Genomic DNA, 21,242 nt, shown 5'->3' with positions numbered 1-21,242 from the left:
CATTGACTCAGAAACAAATATGTGCATATTTTTTTCACACAAAACCATGATGTGTGAGAAACCACATGCTCAGTGTTGCTTTGATGTTTAAAGACCATCAACACAAGAACTGGCTCAGTCACATGTTTGAGTGAATTGCTCGGCGCAGCGTATTTGTGGAGCAAAGAAACCGATGTATTGGCCTTGCAGCTACAACTCTGGCCTTCAAAGTCTTTTCCAAGCTTTTATCACTTCTGTTCAATGTGCTGACCACATGTCATGTACCAGGCCTGCCTGGCCAATGCGAACACAGTGCTATTATTTATTGGATTTATCCATTAACGCAACACAGTATTGACTACGTGTGTGTGTGTGTGTGTGTGCATGTGTGTGTGAAAATGTGAGACGTCTGTAGGTGGATATACTTTCATATTGGTTGCAGACTAAAGAAAGTTCACACTAAGTTCAAGTTTTTATCATCTGGATTTTGCTTTTGTGGCCCTTTGAGGTTCAGGTTATCAAATGAACAGAGTAACCCGATCTTACTGTTTTCTTTGATCATCAGTTTTTCCTTTCTTTTAGCCTGACTGATTGGACTACTGGTTTTCTGTGTGTGAGAAAGATGGATAGTGGAGTCTTGAAAGTTTTCTTGTATTGACTTTGTTCACTAATTTGACTTTTTCTCACCCAAATCAGGCCCAGGTCAGAGAACAAAGATGCAGGACTTTTTTGTGTGCAGGGTCTAGATTACCAGATTGTGGAGCAGTATAACTTTAAAAAAGAAAAAAGTTCTTATAGCAGATCTGGTACTCTTACTATTGATTAATCTGTCAAGTGCTTGTAATATATGTCTAATCAATTCACAGTTTCTTAAAGTATAAACCCATTATTGTCGTTATAAAGCCATTATAACTAGGAGTGGGGGAAACAAATACGAGTGCATAGTACAGGATAATAGCGTGCTATTTTGTGTTGCAGTATTGTATTGATAGATGGACACCAAATGTTGATCTTTTATTAAATAAATGTGTGCTCAGGGTATACTATGAACATGCTCCTCCATCCTGTGATAAGGTTAGACGAGAAAAATGAAATTAAAGCTGCTCAGCCGGAAAAAAACACACTTAGCTTGACAAACTGCCTCCTAATTCAGTCAAAGTAATGGCTCAGTCACAAAAGTAAAAACAGACAAGCGACCTCCTTGCATCAACAAAAACGTCGGTGGCTGCCTGGTGATTGTATAGAATTTTTTCCCGTTCTGTGACCGATTGCACCTTGCGGTGATTAAATGGTTGCCTAGAATTTGAGGGTGTTTGCACATTCATAACTACTCTTGATTGCAAGGGGATTGTGCAGGTTGCCTGATATAAGGCAACCTTTTTGCAACAGTTACAGTCTGATGTGCACTGCAATCACTCTCAGAGAGTTAGTTAAAGGTTTGCAAATAACTGCCTTCTAATTTATAAATGCAGCCAGACTGTCAATGTGTTGCTATCAGTCTGAATTAATCGTTGCCATTGAGCACAACTCAGCTGGTTGCACTGTGGTTGTGTTCCTTTGGAGCAGGAAGCTTCCTCATCACAAATGTAAAAGTGAAATGTACATTTCTGTCTATGTAGAGTGCAACAGATATGGGATTTTGAATGATTTGCTGCAGTTGTTTCCTGTATTATCAGAGACAGATTGGATGCAATTGCCAACTTGGCCCAATTCAATTGCAGACAGATATTAGACTGATTGTAGACTGATTCCATCTCACGGCAACATTTATAGCAGGGTTTAGTGACACTGTTCATATGGTTGAAAATCGCAGTTTAGCTTTGAACACCTAATTTGCTGTTGAAAAAAGGTGACAAATCCCAATATCAAATCTTCACAAGTAAGCAACAGGAGCAATTAAAATTTGAGATGTTGCTTCCAAGCTACCTGGAGAATTTAGTATGAAAATATCTGACACTAATTTACCATCGCTCAATAAATATTAGTGTAGTTGTTTTAAATCTTTTTAACTTATACCTGCTTACTCAGTTCAACTCTCTCTGTGTTATTAAGTCTAGACCATTGCCTAAAATAAACACCATCGGCTGAGAGTTGTTTGGAAGAAAGGCTGTGCAGAGTCGATGCCTAACTGGTGACTGCTGAATAATGATGTCGTGTTGATTTACCCTGGGCCTGCCATTTGTTACTCACCAGTTTCACTGTATCCTGTGGCTTAAAGTTGCCTGGATTAAAATCGATCTGGCTGCATGCATTTTCTCACTGACTCTATAGACTGACTTTGCATGTTATCAGCAAAATGAGCTTGTTTAAGACAGGATAAACTCAGGGGCTTCACCGAGATAAGATAAATAAAGATCATCTCCCTTTAAACCAACTTTCTTCTGATTGACTGCCACTCTGCCCCGTTTTTATGACATCATAAAAGGTCCAAGAATAGAAAAAAATTGCCAGTAAGCTTGTTAGAGGATGACCGAGCCTTTGCAAGTTTCAGCTGCTTGGGCTCATTGTGAATCACCTCTTTCATTAAGTGGAGCTGGATTAGCATACCAAGGCTTACAGGTTGTTGACTGTGAAAAGTGACTCCAGTATAATAGCATTCAGTAGTCATAACTTTTTTTTGTTTTTACAGACTGGCAATAGGGAATCTAAATGCTAATATTCTTATTGGGATGTACAGTGTTTATTCTCTGGTCTAAGGACACAAGATGAACTTGGAGTTTACTCAAATACAGTATGTAATGCATACAGAAAGGTTACATTTCAGTGTTATAACATGGAAGTATGAAAAAATAACCATTATTTACATAATGGGTGGCTGTAGTTCAGGAAGTAGAGCAGGTCATCTACTAATCAGAAGGTTGTTGGTTTGATCCCTGGCTGCTCCAGTTTGCATGCCAAGAAAGTGCACATAAACTTAAATTTGCAACCATCCCTGAAGAAGCATGACCTCAGTTATGATTTAGCACGGTCAGGCAAGATGCCGAACCCCAAGTTCCTCTCCTGTGCATCCATTGGAGTATGAATGTGTGTGAGATAGAAAGCACTTAGGCATAAAAAAGTGCACATGCAAATGGATGAAGGAGGCATGTAGTATAATGTGCTTTGAGTGCTCAAATAGAGTAGAAAGGCACTATATATGAACCAGTCCATTTATCATATTGAACATGCACATTCATTTCTATTTCAAATATTTTTTTAAAAATATTTTCCCATTGTTAGATAGCAAGCGTGAAAGGAGATGACTAACCACTAGCCTAATAGTGCACACCCTGGTTCTTGTATTAAAGTTCACCAACGTCAGGCTGCTGTTATTCTGGTTTTCTTGGATATTTGCCATACCAGTGAATCTTGGGGAAAAAAAAGAATATATTGAAAGGTGTGTGTGTGTTTTATTGTTTAATGCAAAAAGATAAACTTTCATATAATCTATTCATTACACTTAAAGTGAAAATCTTTTTTATTCTAATTTTGATGATTATGGCTCATAGCTCATGAAAATCAGAAATCCAGCATCTCGAATTACAAGAATGTTTCCTTAGATCAAAAATGGATTTCTAATACATGTTCTAAAAATTAGATTCAGTTACACTTAGTTGGCATGTTTCCACAAATTACTGCGTCAGTGTGGAGTGGAGGCGATCTGCTTGTGGTGTTACTGAAGCCCAGGGTAGTCTGATAGCACTATTCAGCTTGTCTGTATTTTTGGGTTGGATGTTTCCCATCTTCCTCTTGACAATACTTTACAGATTCTCAGTGGGGTTCAGCTCAGTGGTGTCGGGTGGCTAATCAACAAGTAATAACATGGTCAGCAAACCGTTTGGTTGTATTTTTGGCACTGTATGCAGGTGCTAAGTCCTGCGGGAAAAGAAAATCGGCATCTCCATAAAGCTTGTCAGCAGATGGAAGCGTGAAGTGCTCTCAAATCTCCCAGTTGACAGCTGCAATGACTTTAGACAGTGAAGCGACCATCACTGCCAGCAGCAGAGGACCCCAAATCATCACAACCTGTGTCAAACTCACACTGAACTTCAAACACCCTGGACTCTGAGCCTCTCCATTCTTCCTTCAGACTCTAGAACTTTGATCTCCAAATGCAATACAAAATGTATTTTCATCTGGAAAAAGGACTTTAAACCACTGTGGAACAGAAAACAAGTTTAATGCACTGCATCAGGTTAACTTTTCAAACTCAGAAGCCACGTCTGTGGGTAAACACTATATAGTATAATAGAAATCAACATAGTGGATAACACTGATTCAGATGATATTTTATTTTGGTGTATATTCAGCCTTTTAATGTTGAAAGCTTAGAGGTTCAAAAATATCAACAGATGATTTGTTTCTTCCCATAATGTTGATATATGAGATATTTTTATATTTATTATCCGTTTGTCTTATTTAAGATCAGCCTGCTATCATAATAAACAATATTTATACTACAAGTAATAAGCAAGAGTTATGGAGTGGACTTTCTACCTGTTAATAAACCTAATTGATTTTCTGAGGATGCCAGGAGACCATTCCTCTGTAGATGAACCCCAGTGGCTGTGTGTCTCAGAGCTGTCCAATTATTCTAGTTTAGGAAGCAGTTGTGGGTTGATGACCTGTATGTAATGTGTTGTATAGATGTGTGAGAGAGAGCAGTCTTCTGGGAGGCAGATTTGTACAGCTCAGCTTCATCAATACTCTGGCCTGCCTGGGCGACTGGAGCTGAGAGCTGAGCATGTGAGCTGCATGTAGAAACAGGGAGAGAAAGAAATGCTGAGAACCATGCAGAAAGCTAGAGAGGTGGAGCAAAAAAATAATGGGAGAGCGTAAGCGAGGAGGGAAAGGGACCGCGAGGGTGAAAAGGAGAGCTTGTGTCTGGTCCACCAGTAGCAACAGAAAAGCCCAGGATGGAGAAAGTGAGTAAGGGAAGTGAGAGGGGGAATTAGAGGATGCCACAGGGTGGCTGCAGGCAGGAAATGAGGGTTTTAGTAAAAGCTGCTGTGCTGGCCACATGGGAGACAGCACACAGGTCAATGTAGACACAGACTGGAAAGCCCAGTATCTTCATTTACATACAGGCTGTCTCCATTAATACTGTATTTATGTATTATTTGTGCTGTTTCTCCAGAGTCAACGTTGTATAAGTTAGTTTCAGCTGCTCTCTTACTCCCGAGGGATCCAAAGTAGATAGCAGTCCATAGTTGATTTGGCAGGTGTTTGTGCTGGATGCCCTTCCTGGTGCAACACCCAACAGATTTGTGCCTCCTTCTGGGAGAACCGGGCATCTTTTTGTTAGGCGAATGTATAAACCAGAGTCTACGCCAAAAGATTAAAATGTGTTATTACCTTTTTTTTTCTTTTTAAAGCAGAATTAATTACCTACTGTCCATCATGGCCAGGCCCATCTAGCTATACAGCTCTTAGGAAGGAAAAGCCTTGAGTCATCCCTCTATAATTTCTTTCTCTATAATTTCTTTTTAATGTCTTTATATTTTGCTAGGAAAAGGAACTTTGACTGGAAAGTCACAGTCAAAGCCTTTATTCTTCAACACAGCCTGAGCTCTATTAGGAAAGTTTACTTGTAATTTCTTGAAAGAAATGAGCTCAGGAATAATTCTCCAGGCTTCTGAAGAATGAACCCTTTGCTAATCAGACACTTTCCCGATGGCACTGCATCACTGGCAGAAATGCAGTTCACACCATGACAGAGTCTCCGCCATGTTTTAGTGATGCTTCTGCCTTTTTCCATACATATTGACGATTTGAACCATAAATTTAAAATCTGGATTCATCACTCCATCAGACCTGTTGCTACTGACTGTTTAAAAATCAAAATCAGGCGGTCAGCACTGTTGCCTCACAGCAAGAAGGTTCTGGGTTCAAATCCACCATCTACTATTGCAGGGGTCAAAAGTACAACTTTGAAAGACCTTAACAAAGGCTTAATGAAAAAAAAGAAAAAGACGTTTGGGGGGAGCTGACTCGAGACTTTGACACACTACTTAAAAATTGGAAGAGGTCCATTTTTAAATATACAGTATCTGTTTTGGGGTCAAGATAAGGCAACACGTGAATGTCATGTAGAAAATGCAAACGCATTTCTTGTCATGTGCTGCTCGGCGTTGTGCTGTCTAAGAGACTGGCTATGCCGTCTCAACGGGTCATTCATTGTTACATACTGAATTGTAATATGATATTGGTTCTTTCCTCTGTAGTGTGTGTGTGTGTGAATGGAAACCATTTTCTCCCCGGTGGCCACAGTGGTTCTGTTATTGCTGACTGACAGAATAATTGAATGTAGAAGTAGGCGTTGGAGTAGGAACTCCTGCAAAGCAGCTCGCTCTTTCAACTCACCTTTTCAACTGCTATTAGTGGGCAAAGTGTGTTGGGTTTCGATGCCTCTGATCCTCCCCCATGTTAAAGGGTTTTTTTTGGAGGGGGGGGTTGTTGCTTTTTTAAATTGTGACAGCAAGGCAACACTTGTGAGTTGACCACTGCTGCAATCGGTTGTAATTATATGAACTGCATCTCATCTAGTGGTTTGCTGCAGGGGGAATAAAGGGTGAATTTTGTTTTTCTGGCTGGTGGGAGTTTGAGCTCTTTAAAGATTTTCCTCCTGCTTTCCGGGAGCATTAGCCAGGAAAGCACAAGATCCGAGTAAATCTACCGAGTCGATCAGGCTGAATAAGGAGACAAGAACAAGAGCGAATTAAAAGGAGGGATTCTCAACTTTAGTGTGTGTGGTCCAAATAGGATTTGCTCAGAGGCAAGGATTTGAGCCTCTCGTCTAATGCTCACAAAGCGTGGTCCAGCACCGCAGTTCCTCGCCAGTGGGTCATCACGTAAAGACTGAAGTCATTAATAGCGCATGTAATTCTGTGAGGGCAGCAGCTTATCACAGTTGGAGAGGTTGGAAACAGCATAGAGTCACTCTCCACTGCCACCTCCTGGCTAACTGGAAAGGAGGAGCTGCTTCTTATGAATAGCAGAAATTCTTTCTTCCTCAAAAAGTTACGATTATTATTGTTTTAGTCCTTTTTTTTGCATGCAGATACATCTGAAAGTGATGTTTCTCAGTGTAGTCTGTCTGAGAAATACATACCTCATTAGAGATTAGATGAAAAATAAGACTTGTGAAGACAGAACCTGATCTGGTTCACAGCTTTATTTCCCCTTTTTAAAAAGTGTAACATATGCTGCCATTTGGGTGTTTCTCCTCACAAGCTAAATTAAAATGCAGGTTCTGCATACTGTGCACTCTACAGCCTCTCAAGGCATAGTTAATTTCTCAGAGCTGTGTTTTGACATGGTTAGCCATGAAAATGTATCGGAATTGTATTCTAATGACTTTGTGTAGCTTTTTATTCTCTCTCATGCTGGTAGCAATTTAGGAACTATAAATAAAAATTTTTTTTTAGAATGCCCCCCTCCCCTGTATGTAGTTTGTATACAGCCAGGCCCCAACAACTCTCAAAAAGCACACAGGGCAGGCAGTATTTGGCCTGGAAATCAAAACCCAGCGCAAAAAACACCCCTGCAAATAACCCTTCCGCTAGCTTAATTACAGAAGGTACGAGGTTACAGTTGGAGGCAACTTTGATGAGTGCGTAAACATTTTTGTCAGTATTTTAAAAAACAAAAAAGAAATCTCTGGACTTGATTAGTTAGATGGGTTACTTAAAGACATCTTAGAGTAAAAAAAGGTTGCAGAATAATTGCAGAATATTTTGGCGAGTAAGTAGTAGTAAGTATCCCCAGCAGAAATCACAACCCTGAATTTCGCTGTCTCGCACCGTTTTTTGCAAACTGTTGTTGATGCCGTCTGTTAAACCCTGTGGTTCTAGATACAGCAGATCAACTAATGCCCAACCCCCTTTTTTTAAAGAATAGTCTGGCTCCTCCTATCGCTTCTTAGTGCTTGCTTGATAGCTTTTGCACAACATAAACCACACAGTGATTTAAAGTAATTGCCCCCTTTTTAAAAATAGGAAACGGCCAACCCAAAGCCTCATGGAAAATGTGATACAGCTTCAGTTAAAAGAAACTGCAAAAGCGATGATGATGAGATACCAAGATGCTGCTCGTACTGACAATGCGGTTGAGAGCACAACATATAAAATGTTTTTCTATTCCCTGATATATAATTACAGATAATATGTAGCATGTATGTAGAAGGGAGCAGAATCAATACTCATTTCTATGCTATTCAATTGCTTGTGTCTAGTGCACTCGCTGTTTGTGTTTGCAGTCTAGCCACAAGGTTATTTGTTTGCCCCGGTATCGCCTCAGCATACTAACCCACATCTCTGGAGAATGTGTGTATACTCATGTGTATTTGTGTGTCCTTCACAGTCTGTGCATCAGCGGGTTTCGATCAAGACTTCTGTTGCTATTGTAAACACTGAATAATTGGCCATACTGAGCAGTCTGGTGTCCTAATTTAGTGTGTCACCAAAAAACCTTCATAAGCATCTGTATAGTAGTGTATAGCTTGTATTTAGCAGTGTTGTCTTGAATAAATAGGTGGGAGGCAGTGTAGCTTATCCTTCACTCCACTGTAAGAAATTTAAACTACAGTTTTTTTATGTGTATATCTGCGAGTACAGCTGAAAGAGCCTATTTAGCAGGGGTGGAGGAAAGAATAGACACAGCTTAGTATTGTGATATTTTGTGTGATGTTATTGTATTGAAACATGGGCATCAAATGTTCAGATTTTATTAAATAAATTAAAATACTCGTGCAATACTATGAACAAGAGGGCTCATCTCATGCACCACCATCTGATGTAAACATGATTTAACTGGCTTAACTGGAAAAACCTGCCAAGACTGGACACACTTACCTTTTCACATTCTGCTACCGATTGTAACTCGTGGTGACTGAATGGCTGCCTAGAGCTTGGGGTGATGCACACTCGCGGTCACCTTTGATCGCAAGCCAATTGCATGGTTCGGCTGATAAGAAGCAACCTTTGTGCAAACAGTTGCAGTCTGACTTGGACTGACTGCAATCATCAGAGAGATTGTCAAAGGTTTGCAAATAACTTATTTGTTCTCTAATTTACAAATGCAGACAGACTGCCAGCATGTTGCCATTAGTCTGACTCGGCCTTTGTCAATGAACACAACTTTGGGCGACTCAACTGTTTGCGAGCTGGTTGTATTCTGGTTATATTCCTATAGATCGGAATTGCTCCCGAGCACAAATGTATTAAATGTGGTATTTCTGTCTGTGTGGAAAGCAGCATATATGGGATTTTTGAATTACTATATTATAACCTCTTAAATTGTTATTAATTTATGATTTATTATATTTTGTAGCAATTTTTTCTATTTAATTCTGATTTAGCTATATTCCTCTTGCTTAATTTCTCATTTTATTGTAGGTTGGTTAATGTTCAGGTTGCTCTAACATTTTTTAAGCAAGTTTGTGTCATAAATCTCATATTTTTTAATATCTTATTTATTACTGTTGCATGGCTGCTATTGTGTGAAAAGGATAATGTTTTTTTTTCTGGTAGTGTGTTCCTTCTTGTAACTTAGAGCTGCCAGTTATCTGTTAAACGGTTTTGTGGTTTTGTCTTCTTGCCAGTAAAACGTAACTAATGACAGGAAGCGTCATGGTCAATTTTGCACATGGCTGAGTTTAAACAGAAGTCATATCTCTCTTAAATTATTCCAATTCCTTGCATAGGTCATGTGAGGCACATTTTTTCTGACAAAGACATTTGTCCACTATTCGCTGACAGTTTCAGTGACATCATGGCAATAACCATTTCAATAATCAATAAACAAAGGGGAAATATCCTAATCACTGTGTTGACATAACGCTCAGTAGTGGCCACATCCACTCTCTAGTGCATGGTTGTTATAACAACGCTGTGCAGTTAGAAACGCAGGCCAAGCTGGTTTCTTCTATTCCCCTTGCCTTCTAACAATACAGGCTGTGTATCCTTCCATCACCTCCCAAAGTGTTGCTTTTATTTCTCCCTGGTTCCTTGTATCCCATCACGAGTTCCTGCTATCAAGTGAAAAGTGTATTGTCGGCAGGTTTTCTTCTCAGTATTGCAATCCTAGTTATGTCCAGTAGAGGGCATCCATGTTTGAGTTTTTGGTCTTTGGTAAATGGATTCTTTGTAGACACTACTACCACCTCTCCTGTTTTTTTGCCACACTGTAAATCACTGAACAGCATTTATCTTTTGTTTATCTCACCAAATGTGGAACATGCAGTATTTATTTGTGGACAAGAGGAATGTGTGATTCATAAAGTGTCTTTCAACCCTTAAAACCACTAAAAATGTTCAGGGTTTTTTTTGTTTTTTTTTAAAGGGGCCCCTTAAATTTACCAGTTAGTTCTCTCCTTCAGCAGCAGCAGCAGTACACTGATCATGCTGGCATCTTTGTTTCAATAAGTGTTGTTATTTAAAGTCCTTGTCCTTTCCGTAATTAGCGTGGTAAAAGGGCGTTAAAAAACATGAAGTTAGCCATTTTGTGGGTTAGGCTGGTGTTAAGTGTTACCCAACCCCACATGTGATACAATCTATTTAAATTTCCATCTGGTGAGGCAGATGAGGTCAGGAAGACAGGTCACAGGTTGCTCACTCATTAAATAAACAGGCACCACTTAGTTAATAAGCTCTAAGAAAACCACACAGAGCCGTGGGGTTTTTTTGTGATTTGTTTTCATCCCTTCACACTTACATTGGTTTCCTGGTCCTTATTCGAACCATTACATTAACACACTCAGCCCTAACCATCAGCCTAACCTTCAACTAGAGCTGGGCGATAGAACGATAACGATATGTATCGCGATATAACTTTTACTCGATAGAGAAATTAAACTATCGCGATAGACTTCGCCGCTCTTGTCCTCTTAAAAAAAAAAAAAAAGGTCAGCCAATCCAAATTAAGTAGCGCAGAGCCGAACCAATCACAGCCGCAGCGTCACGTCGCGTGACTTGTTACGTACAGCACAAGTGCCAAGCCGCACGTGTGTTTGTTTGGGAAGCAGCCAGCGGGTAATGGAGGAAATGAGTGTGCCGACTAGAAAAATCAACCGAGCGTGACCGAAGAGAAAACAGATGATGGTTCCAATGGCGGAGAGATTGTCGAACGGAAGAGCCATAGAAATTCCGTAGGGTGAAGGTATTTCGGCTATTTCAAGTCTGACAAAAAACAGAGTAGCGTGCACTGTAAATTGTGCCGAAAGCAAGTCTGGAAATACAATAAACCGGTGCATGCGTCACACTGTGCGCCACGTTATTGTTTCGGTGAAATGAATTTCTACAATACTGTTACTGTTAATTCTACTCTCTGCAGTGTTTAAATGCTTACATATACACACAGTTACTGTCCCTCCACATATACGACTCGGTTCTGCTTCTATGCCCCAGCTTTGTTTACTTTTTCCCACAGAGGCTTCTAGACTTCTGATTGGCCAACATTTCTGCACGGTTAGGAATCTAGCGCCACCTGCTGCTTTGGCATGTTCATAGCAGCGTTTTCCTTCATTTCTGCCTTTATGTGTGGACGGGATTATTTTTTAAAACGAAAACGGAAAATCTCCGTTTTCAAAAATACCCGTGTACGTGTGGACGTAGCCTCAGTCTCTGACTGGAAGCGCTAATTCGTCATTCGGCTTTTGTCAGACTAAAGTAACTGTTAAAACTGTTTGAAAAGCTCAGCTATACAACAAGGAGAGATTGAGAATTTCCTTTTAGTTCTCAGTTTATTTGATATTGACAAAAGTTAGTCAGTTTTGTCTGTTCTTCTGTAAAACAAACTAAGATTTATTTTTAGAATTAATATTTTGTTTCTAAGTGGAATTGACAATTTAGTCTGTTTCGTTTGTTCTATTTTGAAACTTAAACGCTTTAGTGGCTGCCTTTTGTGTAGTTTGCAATATTTGCCTTTATTTATCTGAAAAAGTCTCATGTTCCTTAAGTACATCTACCCTGTTGAACTTATTATGGGAAATAAATATTTAAATAAAAACAAGCTGCTGATTATTTCACATTTTACTTGTGAGCAACGGCACATTTAAATCTTACAAATATAGTTATTTGGCTTATATCGTGATAGATATCGTTATCGCCTGAAATGAAAAAAACATATCGTGATATGAAAAAAATCTCATATCGCCCAGCTCTACCTTCAACCTTTCATACCAAAAAAAAATGAATGTTTTAAGTTTTGTTCCCACAACATGGCGCTGTTAAGGGATTTATGACCATATAACTTACAAATTGCAAGTACAGATTCCCAAACGTACAGGAGCAGGTAGATCAGTCTAGTGTTTGGATTTTCTCCGGGTAATGAGGCACAGAAAGTGCAAGTTGCTTACCTTTGTATGTTTGGAGGAATTGCAAGCATTCTGCCCTGACCAGCGTGCTGCTCTCTGTGTTTGTGTGCATGTAGTGGGAAGGAGCTGTACACTTTTTTTCACTTCACTGGAAAAAACATGATGGGAGATGAGTAGGAAGAAAAATAGGGGTGGGGGGGAGGTTCAAGGCAAGATCCAAACCCATGAGGAGTCCAAATGTCTCGGAACAGGGCTTAGTTTTAAAATAATTCTACTGCATTTGTGATGTGCATGCTGTTGTTGACACTGCTTGCTGTGCCATTTAAACAGTACATATCTTATATGTGAATACATGATCCAGGCAACCCTTAAAAAGACTTTTTGAACTTGGTGATGCCAATTGATTATGTTTATATTGATTATTATTTGAATTAGAGCCCAACTAATGTAGTGAGATATCAGTATCTGCATATATAATAGCTGATAATTGAAAATTCAAAAAGTCAAGAAGAGATGGGAGAAATGCCATGACGTAGGGCTGCTCAATTAATCGAATTTTAATCACGATTACGATCTGGGCTTTCAACGATCATCAAAAATGACTGAGCCGATTATTAGCCCCTCCCTCATTTATCCGACACCTTAAAGGCCGGTCCGTGAAAATATTGTCGGGCATAAACCGGTCCGTGGCACAAAAAAGGTTGGAGACCGCTGATTAAGAGGACCCGAGGGAAGCTCGGAAAGCTAAGCAGATGTTATTTGGAGAGGAGAGTGACTGCTGTTGGTTGAAAAGAGAGGTAAAAAAAAAAAAAAAAAACTTCAGTGGTGTTGCACACTATTTTATATTATTTTTTAAAGTCATTGTTAACCCTTTAAAGCCGGTCAGAGCAGCACGCTCCGTTTTGTGTAACTATTTTTTAAATCCCTGTAGAACCGGAACCGCGTAAGCTAGCGCAATAATTTGTTTTGCATATGAAACCGGAGGAGTTGTACTTACATCTTATGCCATCAGCTTGTCCTCGGTCACGGTTTCCTTCCACATAAAGCTTTGCAAAAATTGCATAAAAAGCTCTTGCAGGAACAAAAACATAATATTCCAGAAACACGCTTTGCCGATCCGATCAGCTGTTCGTAACACTTCCCACAGTGAAACAGACGTCAGCGCGAACTGTCGCATGTCCGCCATTTCCTGGCCGAAACCGGAAGTGACGTCATTTTCACGGAAATGTAGTTTTTTTTTTACTTGTAGGCCTTAAAAGCCTATACTGGTCATGTTTGACTTTTCTGAATAGTTTCTGGGATGCTTAGAACTCGAATTGCACTGCTGGAAATAGTTTATTTTGATGCACATGCTGTTTTCTTTGCAAATTTGCATCATAGGATTGTTTTTTTTTTGTTTTTCCTGCAGTATATAAAAATTGGTGTATCTCCAAAATAAAACTATGAAGACACTCAAAATAAATTTCCTGTTGTTGTAAACTATTTTTTGCAACTTTTTTGTATTTAAAGTTTTGAGGGATAAACCTCTTAAATTTCTCCAAGTAGAAATATATGTAAAAAAACAAAACAAAAACGATTTTCAATTTTTTTGTAGTTTATTGCACTTTTTTGCAATTAATGTAGTTACTATGGACTTAATGCATACATATTATTAAAATATGGGCTATAACAGTTATTTAGCAACTTGAAATGCTCCCACAAATGGCACTACAACATGTAAAAAAATAATATAAGGTCTGGCGGACTTGGTTCTATAGTAGGTCTTAAAGGGTTAAATAAATATCGTCAAATAATCGAGATCTCAATTTCAGTGAAAATAATCGTGATTATCATTTTTGCCATAATCGAGCAGCCCTACCATGACGTGACAGTAAAACAAGATTATTTGGCAACTGCATATCCATATTATCTATGCATAACAAAAGTTATAGAAATCTATTTATGTTGTGTGTAGGGCTGCCACAAACGATTATTTTGATAGTCGACTAGTCACCGATTATTTTTGCGATTAGTCGACTAATCAGATCATCATCCACTGAACGTAAAAGTACAGCTTATTGCACCAGCAGCATCTGCTCTTATATAACTATCATTAGCTTACAGCTTTAAGTGTTTAAGGTCTGTGCTAACTAAAAATAAAGACAAGATGATAGTTAATTGAATTCTAATTAAATGTGCAGATTGTTTCGGTGGAGTTTAATAAACTCAGCCGATTTACTCAGGAACAAATAAAATACTGAAAAAAGCCAAACAATAACATTTTTAAGTTATCTAAGTGACTTGTATATGTTTAACCTGAGTAGGGCGGTGGGTTTGAAAACGATCTGCCGGGAGTCCGGTGCTCTCATGGCCCCCGCCTAGCTAACGAGCTAGTGGGTAACAGACGCCTCCGAAAACGTCGGAGCGCTTTTGAAAATATGTGGTGTCTTGATAAACTGAGCAGATATTTGAGGTTTACACAGCTACATTCTCGCCTGAAAATATGTTAAACGTTTATTTTGTGACCCAGAAAGAATAATAAGAGTAATATTAAAACTAACTAGCTGCCGCCATTGTTGACAACTGCGCTGGGCCGCGCTATGAATTCTGGGACACAGTTTCTTCTTCTTCGGGGTTTAACGGCAGCTGGCATCCTTGTACATGCAGTGCTGCCATCTTCTGTTTCAGTCCGTTATTACACTCTTAAATCCTGCTACTTATTCCTGCTTTTGGGATCTTACAAAGCTTCAAATGACGCGTCGACTATTAAATCAGTCGTCGACGATTTTGATAGTCGACGTAATCGTGACTAGTCGACTAATCGTGGCAGCCCTAGTTGTGTGTGTCTGAAAGAAAAAAGATAAGACATCAGCCGATATATGAGATTTTCACTGACCAAATATTGGCGTTGGTATTGCTCTTAAACACTGTATCAGTCAGGCTTCAATTTAAGTAACAAAGAGCCATCGCCTGTATTAATAGGTCAACTTGTGCTCTGCTTTTCTGAGTGAGCTGGACTCTCATTTGTGAAAATAGTCTTTACTGTACAGGGCTCGCAAAATTGCTAGCGATAGCCGGTCAGGCTATATGATAGTCCGACGGGTGGGGCTGAGATAGATTTTGGTCGCCCGACCGGAGATATCGCTAGCTCCGGGACGTCGGGCTAGCGATTTTGCCAGGCCTGCTGTATAACGTTTGTGATTACCACGCTAGACCTCATTTTACCCTTCCAATATTTCTTTCACCTGACTTGCTTATTTAAGTATCTTAAAGTTCATTTAAACAATAAGCAGAGTTCTGCATTGTTAATTTACAGCTTTTTTTTAAATGATCACATAAGTCTAAGGTTATTCAAATGATATGAATTCATATCACTTGGTTTGATGTTTGAGTCATTTATGTCCTACACTGCTTATTTAAAAATAAAAAAGGTGATTCAACCCAGAATCTCAGGGTTGTTTGAGCTAGAGTTACCTTTGATGTCATTGTCAGGTCTGCAGATATGAGTCATTTTCTGTTACCAAAAAAAAAAAAAAAAAACAATGGAAGGAAAAAAAAAGAAACTTTACAGTTTGTGTGTTTCACCCATCATTGTAAATTACTTGTGATCTAGTTCTTTAGGCAGCAGGAAATGTGAAGCTCAACGCTCCTGTATTTATTTTTGACACGTGTTGCAGTTTGAGTCTGATCCATATGGCAGTCTGCACAACTGCGGATCGGAGGCTCCAACTGGTCCAAACCATAGACTGCATATAAAAAATTCGACATAGCCATTGTGACGTCACCCATTGGCTTTGGGCAAAGCTTGAAGCCACAGTGTTAGCATTTCAGCCTCCATGGTTTCAGTTTTTCGGAAGCAGGAGTTACTATATTTGGACAAGAGGACAGAGTGCTAAGTTTTCAGCAAACACTGGGGTTACAGAACTGCAGCTACAGAGTTACATGCAGCTCTTATGCTGTGTCTCCAACAAAAGAAAAACAAATGAATCCAAATATGGAGGTGACGGAAGTTTAACATTTCAATCTTTATTTAGTCATGCATTACTACAAGTTATACAATTGAAGAATGAAAGGATGAATATGTGTCGCGACGCCAAACTGAGCTGGGATAGGCTTACTGTTTCTTTCAAGCTATTGAGCTCTACTTTGAGCTCTAGCTATGTTTTACAGCTCAGTAAAATTGGCTACTTTGTATTTTATTCATTTGCACAAACACAATTTTCAAAGTAATCTGCATAGCTCTGTTTCAAAGCAGAACTAGCTTGTTATTCTGTGTTATTGGTAATAAAAATAAATCAATTATATGTACACGGTTTTTAATTTAGTTCTGAAAATTTCAGATACGCAACAAAACACAATACATTATACTACGAATAAGCTTATACCGAGTTGCCATATGTGGAAAAATAATATTTTGCCATTTTCATTTTCTTTTAGATCAAACTGTTTTTTAAATATGTGTGTACTGGCTTTCTTTTGGAGTCAGCCTCAGGTGGTCATTAGACGAACTGCAGTTTCTGGCACTTGGACGTTTTCTTTAGAGTTTGCAAGCTGGTCTAAACATCCATACTGTCACACTCATGGACAGGTTGTTTTGTGTGTGTGATTGTGTGTGTGATTCCACTTGGGGGCGGTGTTTCTGCAGACACAAACAAGCCTGCTGACACAAAAAGCACAGTCACTGTTAAAGTAACAGCATATCACTCGCCTGCATTAGCATGCACACACATACCCCCACCACGCACGTATGGTGCACATTGTGTATGAATATGCTTATTGTGTATATGATTGCTCTGACTTCTGTCTGTATTCCTCTGTTTTAGCATACTGTATGTCCAGAAGCAATTTGCAAAAAGACCAGTGTGTGTCTACGTCTGAGTGTGTGTTGCCTATATAAACCCCTTTTCTCTCCCCAGTATTCACCAAGCAGTGAGTAGAAGTAGGCCGCTTAAAGATAGCTCCCAGCAACCTCAATACCAGCTCCTAAAATATATCTGCTCATGAGAGTCATCATCTCCCTCCCTCTCCCTCTTTCTTATTCTTCTTTTGCTCCTTCTTCTTTTGAAAATAGAACAAGAATCAGACTTTAAGTGTGCAGATTGATGCCCTGAGTGAAATACTACTGTGTGTGTGTGTGTGTGTGTGTGTGTGTGTGTGTGTGTGTGTGTGTGTGTACTCAGGTGTTAATGTGTGATTTACTTGAATAAGGTATACATGCCTTACATAAGACTTATTTCAATGAAGAGGTGACATCAGGATTGTACCAATGGACCCATCAAATTTAGGAGGATTTAGAAGTGATGGCACCCATGAATTTCTCTGTGGTCTGACCCCACTGTGGAAATGTGTACAGCTCAGAAAGACATGTATGAAAGGAAAATAACCACATGATACAAAATAGGGACTGTTTAGTACTTAGTCATTAAAGGATCGGTGGGGTCTGGTCACTAAAGGAACCCTGCTTAAAATGGATTAATGACACAGTTCATATATAACATTTAAAATGTAGGTACTAACAGATCATTATTCATTTTTAAAAAAATTAGTCTGTTGTATGTATCCCTTAAAAGTTATAAAAATACAAGTCACTATATTGCCATCTCCAATTTGCCTGTTTTGTATGATCAGCCTGTAACTTCAAAGCTCTGCACCTGAAAGAAAAACAAGAAAAGGACACTGATCTTGTCACTGAAGCTGAAACCTACAAAAGTTTTTTACATTTTTAATGTTTTTCTTTGTTTTTTAAACATTTACCTAGAATCATTTAGGATGCTGTATTTTATACTCCAAGCTTTACCATCAGGTCTATAATAAGAATTATGGGAAAACTGAAAAATTCTCACCTTCATCTTCAAATCTACACATTGAAGCTGAGCCTTTGCTTATACTTTAAAGTTTTTGCCTGTAAGATTTTTCAGATTGACTGTGACATAAGCCAATATTTGTTGGCATTAATAAATATTTTAGCCGTACAATAGTTGGAAATGATTACCCTTTCATTCGCTCTGATATTGTGATCCCTGCTTAAATCTTTTGCTTTGGTTTCCTCTCACAGTCATTCCTTTGCATAACCTAACAATAGTGGGCAGAGTGGGTAAATATGTGCACTGTATGTAAACCTATTTGTCATACTCTTACACCTTTGTTCTGCTGTGGGCATCGGCTACCCTCCCCCACCTCCTGTGACCATAAAAACAAAAATGGTTATTGAAAAGAAGTGAATAAAAAGTTGAGTGCGCTCTCTCATATCGGCTCAATATTCTTCCTGCTGTCTGGATGCGCTGAGTCTGAGAGTGTTCTTTACCCCCCATTGGCCCACATCCACAGAGAATGAGGACAATAGTTTGGCTCTGAGACATGTGTGCCTAATGTAGTCCTTTTATGTGGGAAAGTGGAACTGTATGGAGATGGGAGAGAAAGAGGATCATTGTGTTCCTGGTTTTCTTTCGGCCTCTTTTTCTCATACATCTGATGGCTCTCAGATGTTTCGACCGCTTACTAAGAAAACACATTTATTGCAGCATCTATAAAATCAGTCACAGATCGTTTGGTTGTAACGATGTTTGTGGAATGGTACTGTGATGGCACGATCATGTTTTGTTGTTATTCATCATTTAGTAGATGTTTCGTTTTGTTCACTCCAAATTAAGCTTTCGGTAAAATCACCCCTGTTAGTGTCCAAAAACAAAGTGATGACCAAAGTGATTCCAGTTCATTTTCAGCCGGGGCTGAGGGTACATACTGAAGTTCAGAGAAATCAGCTGTCAGTTTTCAGTGCAGTTCGTCCTGTGGGAACCATGAATATAGATAACTTTATGGCCATCTATCTGATAATTGTAGCTAATGTGGTCTGAACAAAACTGGCGACTTCCAACCAGCTGCTACCCATAGAGCCATACATTTAGTAAATAGATGTGTTTGTGCAGTAGCCTGATGGAATTGCCATACAAAAGAAGTTATGACATCAGGCTGGTGCAGAGTTAATTACATTCTGTAACGTCAAAGCAGCCATGCTTACTAATTTGCAACATTCCCTGCGATGACCTAAAAAAACACTGAGATATTAAAGGTGTGCAACCGTGTTAAGAACAACACATCGCAGCTGAATAATCCATCAGAATCTCTCTTCATTTTAAACACTTTATGGATATAAGCCCAAACAAGTCAGTGTCGTTTCATACAGACAGTGTAAACTGCAAGCAGTTTTATGATTAATGACTAATCAGCCAAATAAGCCCCAGAATGTCCCTTCAAGCCTGCATACACTCGTGCACGCATCTCTCCACACACCCACACAGCAATATTGAGGTCAGATTGGGAGAAAGACACAGACCCCCCATCATGGCGCACCCTCTGGCTACCTCTCTGTGAGCTGTTCACTCATGTAGAAGCAGACCCATCTGCCCCAAGAGATGGCACACAGAGGGCAGAAAAGTACGAGGCGCACGTTTACGAGCAAGAAAAAAACAGAGGTGGAAATTAGGTTTAGAGAAATTGAGAAAAGATGCCAGATTTTGTGTGTGTGTGTGGGGGGGGGGGATCTGTGCTGTGTTGCCCTGAGATACAGGATGTTGTAATAAGGCAATTGAGAGAGAAAGAGAGAGAGACAGAGGAAGACTGTGAGAGCGATAGAGAGAGGGGCTGGACTATGTAATAGAGGAAAACGGGGGAGGAGGGTATGCCTCAAGGAGAAGTGCATTCATTTTTCTGTCGGTGTGACAAGCCAACTCCCCCTCTGCCTGCGCAGAAAGTGGAATGCTCCGCCTTGCTCTGGGCTCTGTTGTTGTGCAGAGCTGCAGAAGGCCTGACAGAGCCAGCTAGACAGAGAGGAAAGGGTGAAATGCATCGACAGAGACAGACACGCTGTGGATCGAGAGCCTGTGAATAGATTTCATCACCCGGTTCAACCAGCGACACCAGAGAGGAAGGAAACAAAGAAAAGAGGGAGACAAGAAAAAAGGTGCTTCAGTTAAAGGAGGGAAAGTGAGAGAGAGAGAGGCAAGGTGAAGGAGGAGAAGGAAGGAAGGAAAGGGAGGGAGGAAGGAGGCTCAGACATGAGGAGGGGCGCCTGACTGACATTGCTGCTCTCTCTATCAACTCGCACACACACACACACAGGGACATAGGCAGACACACACAGACTGTGCACTGCACAGTAGCTGCTCTTTTATCGCCCTCTGTGGAGCCTCGTCCCCCATCCTTTCTTCTCTTTAGAGTGAGAGGACATAAGACAGAGAGGAAGGAAGAGCAGGAAGAGGAGGAGGAGGAAAAAGACGTGAAGGAGGAGAAGGAGGGGAGGCAGTAACCCTCTCCTCTCCTTTACTCAGACAAACAACCGGGGGTGATAGAGAAGAGCAAAAAAACAAGAGGTGTGGGGGAAAAAGGAGCTTTCTGTTCCATTTCGCCGTCTCCTGTGGTCCCTCGGCCAGAGAGCGGCTAACAGGCACCGCTCATGTCCGTGAACTCGGAGAAATCCTCGTCCCCTGAAAGGTAACACCTCATCTTCCTCCTTCCCTCTCTCATTACTGTTCTCATTTTGCCTCGATATGTTAGTTTGCATGTCGTTTTGTTTCTTCCCACGAGCCTCTTCCACCACCACCATCCCCCTCAGCACCTCCATGTTTTGTCTCCTCTCTGTTTCTCTTTCTGTTTCTGTCTCCGTTCCTTCAGCCTTGGTTCCTTCTATTGTCTGGGTCACACAGCAGTTACTGTAGCAGGGCGAAAAACGCAACGGTTTATTGTTGCATGGTTCTGTAACATTTCAACAGAGCGTCCTTTTCTGCATGCACATATGAGCATGTACAGTACATAACACATCTCGATCACACACACACTGTTGTAGACAGATGCATGAGCTCACGCTGCCTTCCGAGGCCGTAACATTTCCTATACGAACAGTGACAACAATACATGCACATACGAACACACGCAGTCTCTTTGTGGTGCTTGAGCTCAGAGCTTACACAGCAAGAGTGTCAACACACGTCAACAT

The 21,242-nt window shown here is 40.0% G+C and overlaps 1 protein-coding gene across 8 annotated transcripts in view; it reads left to right on the top strand.

Annotated features, from left to right (window-relative positions):
• Positions 1–21,242, top strand: part of srpk2 (SRSF protein kinase 2) — a 75,773-nt gene that overhangs the window by 7,582 nt on the left and 46,949 nt on the right. For 2 of the 8 annotated variants that reach the window (XM_080874684.1, XM_080874676.1), the window contains exon 1: positions 20,031–20,740. The exons of 5 other annotated variants lie outside the window; for them this stretch is intronic. In XM_080874684.1, coding sequence (XP_080730810.1) covers positions 20,703–20,740 — 38 coding nt within the window. In that variant the 5' untranslated portion in view covers positions 20,031–20,702. Of the gene's footprint in view, positions 1–20,030; positions 20,741–21,242 lie in introns of those variants that run through there. One more of the 8 variants, XM_080874683.1, reaches the window with a different exon arrangement.

Source organism: Rhamphochromis sp. 'chilingali' (assembly GCF_963969265.1).
Source record: "Rhamphochromis sp. 'chilingali' genome assembly, chromosome: 2".
Lineage (NCBI taxonomy): Eukaryota > Metazoa > Chordata > Actinopteri > Cichliformes > Cichlidae > Rhamphochromis > Rhamphochromis sp. 'chilingali'.
Note: the sequence above shows the minus strand (reverse complement) of the source record. Positions and strands in the feature narration are given on the sequence as shown.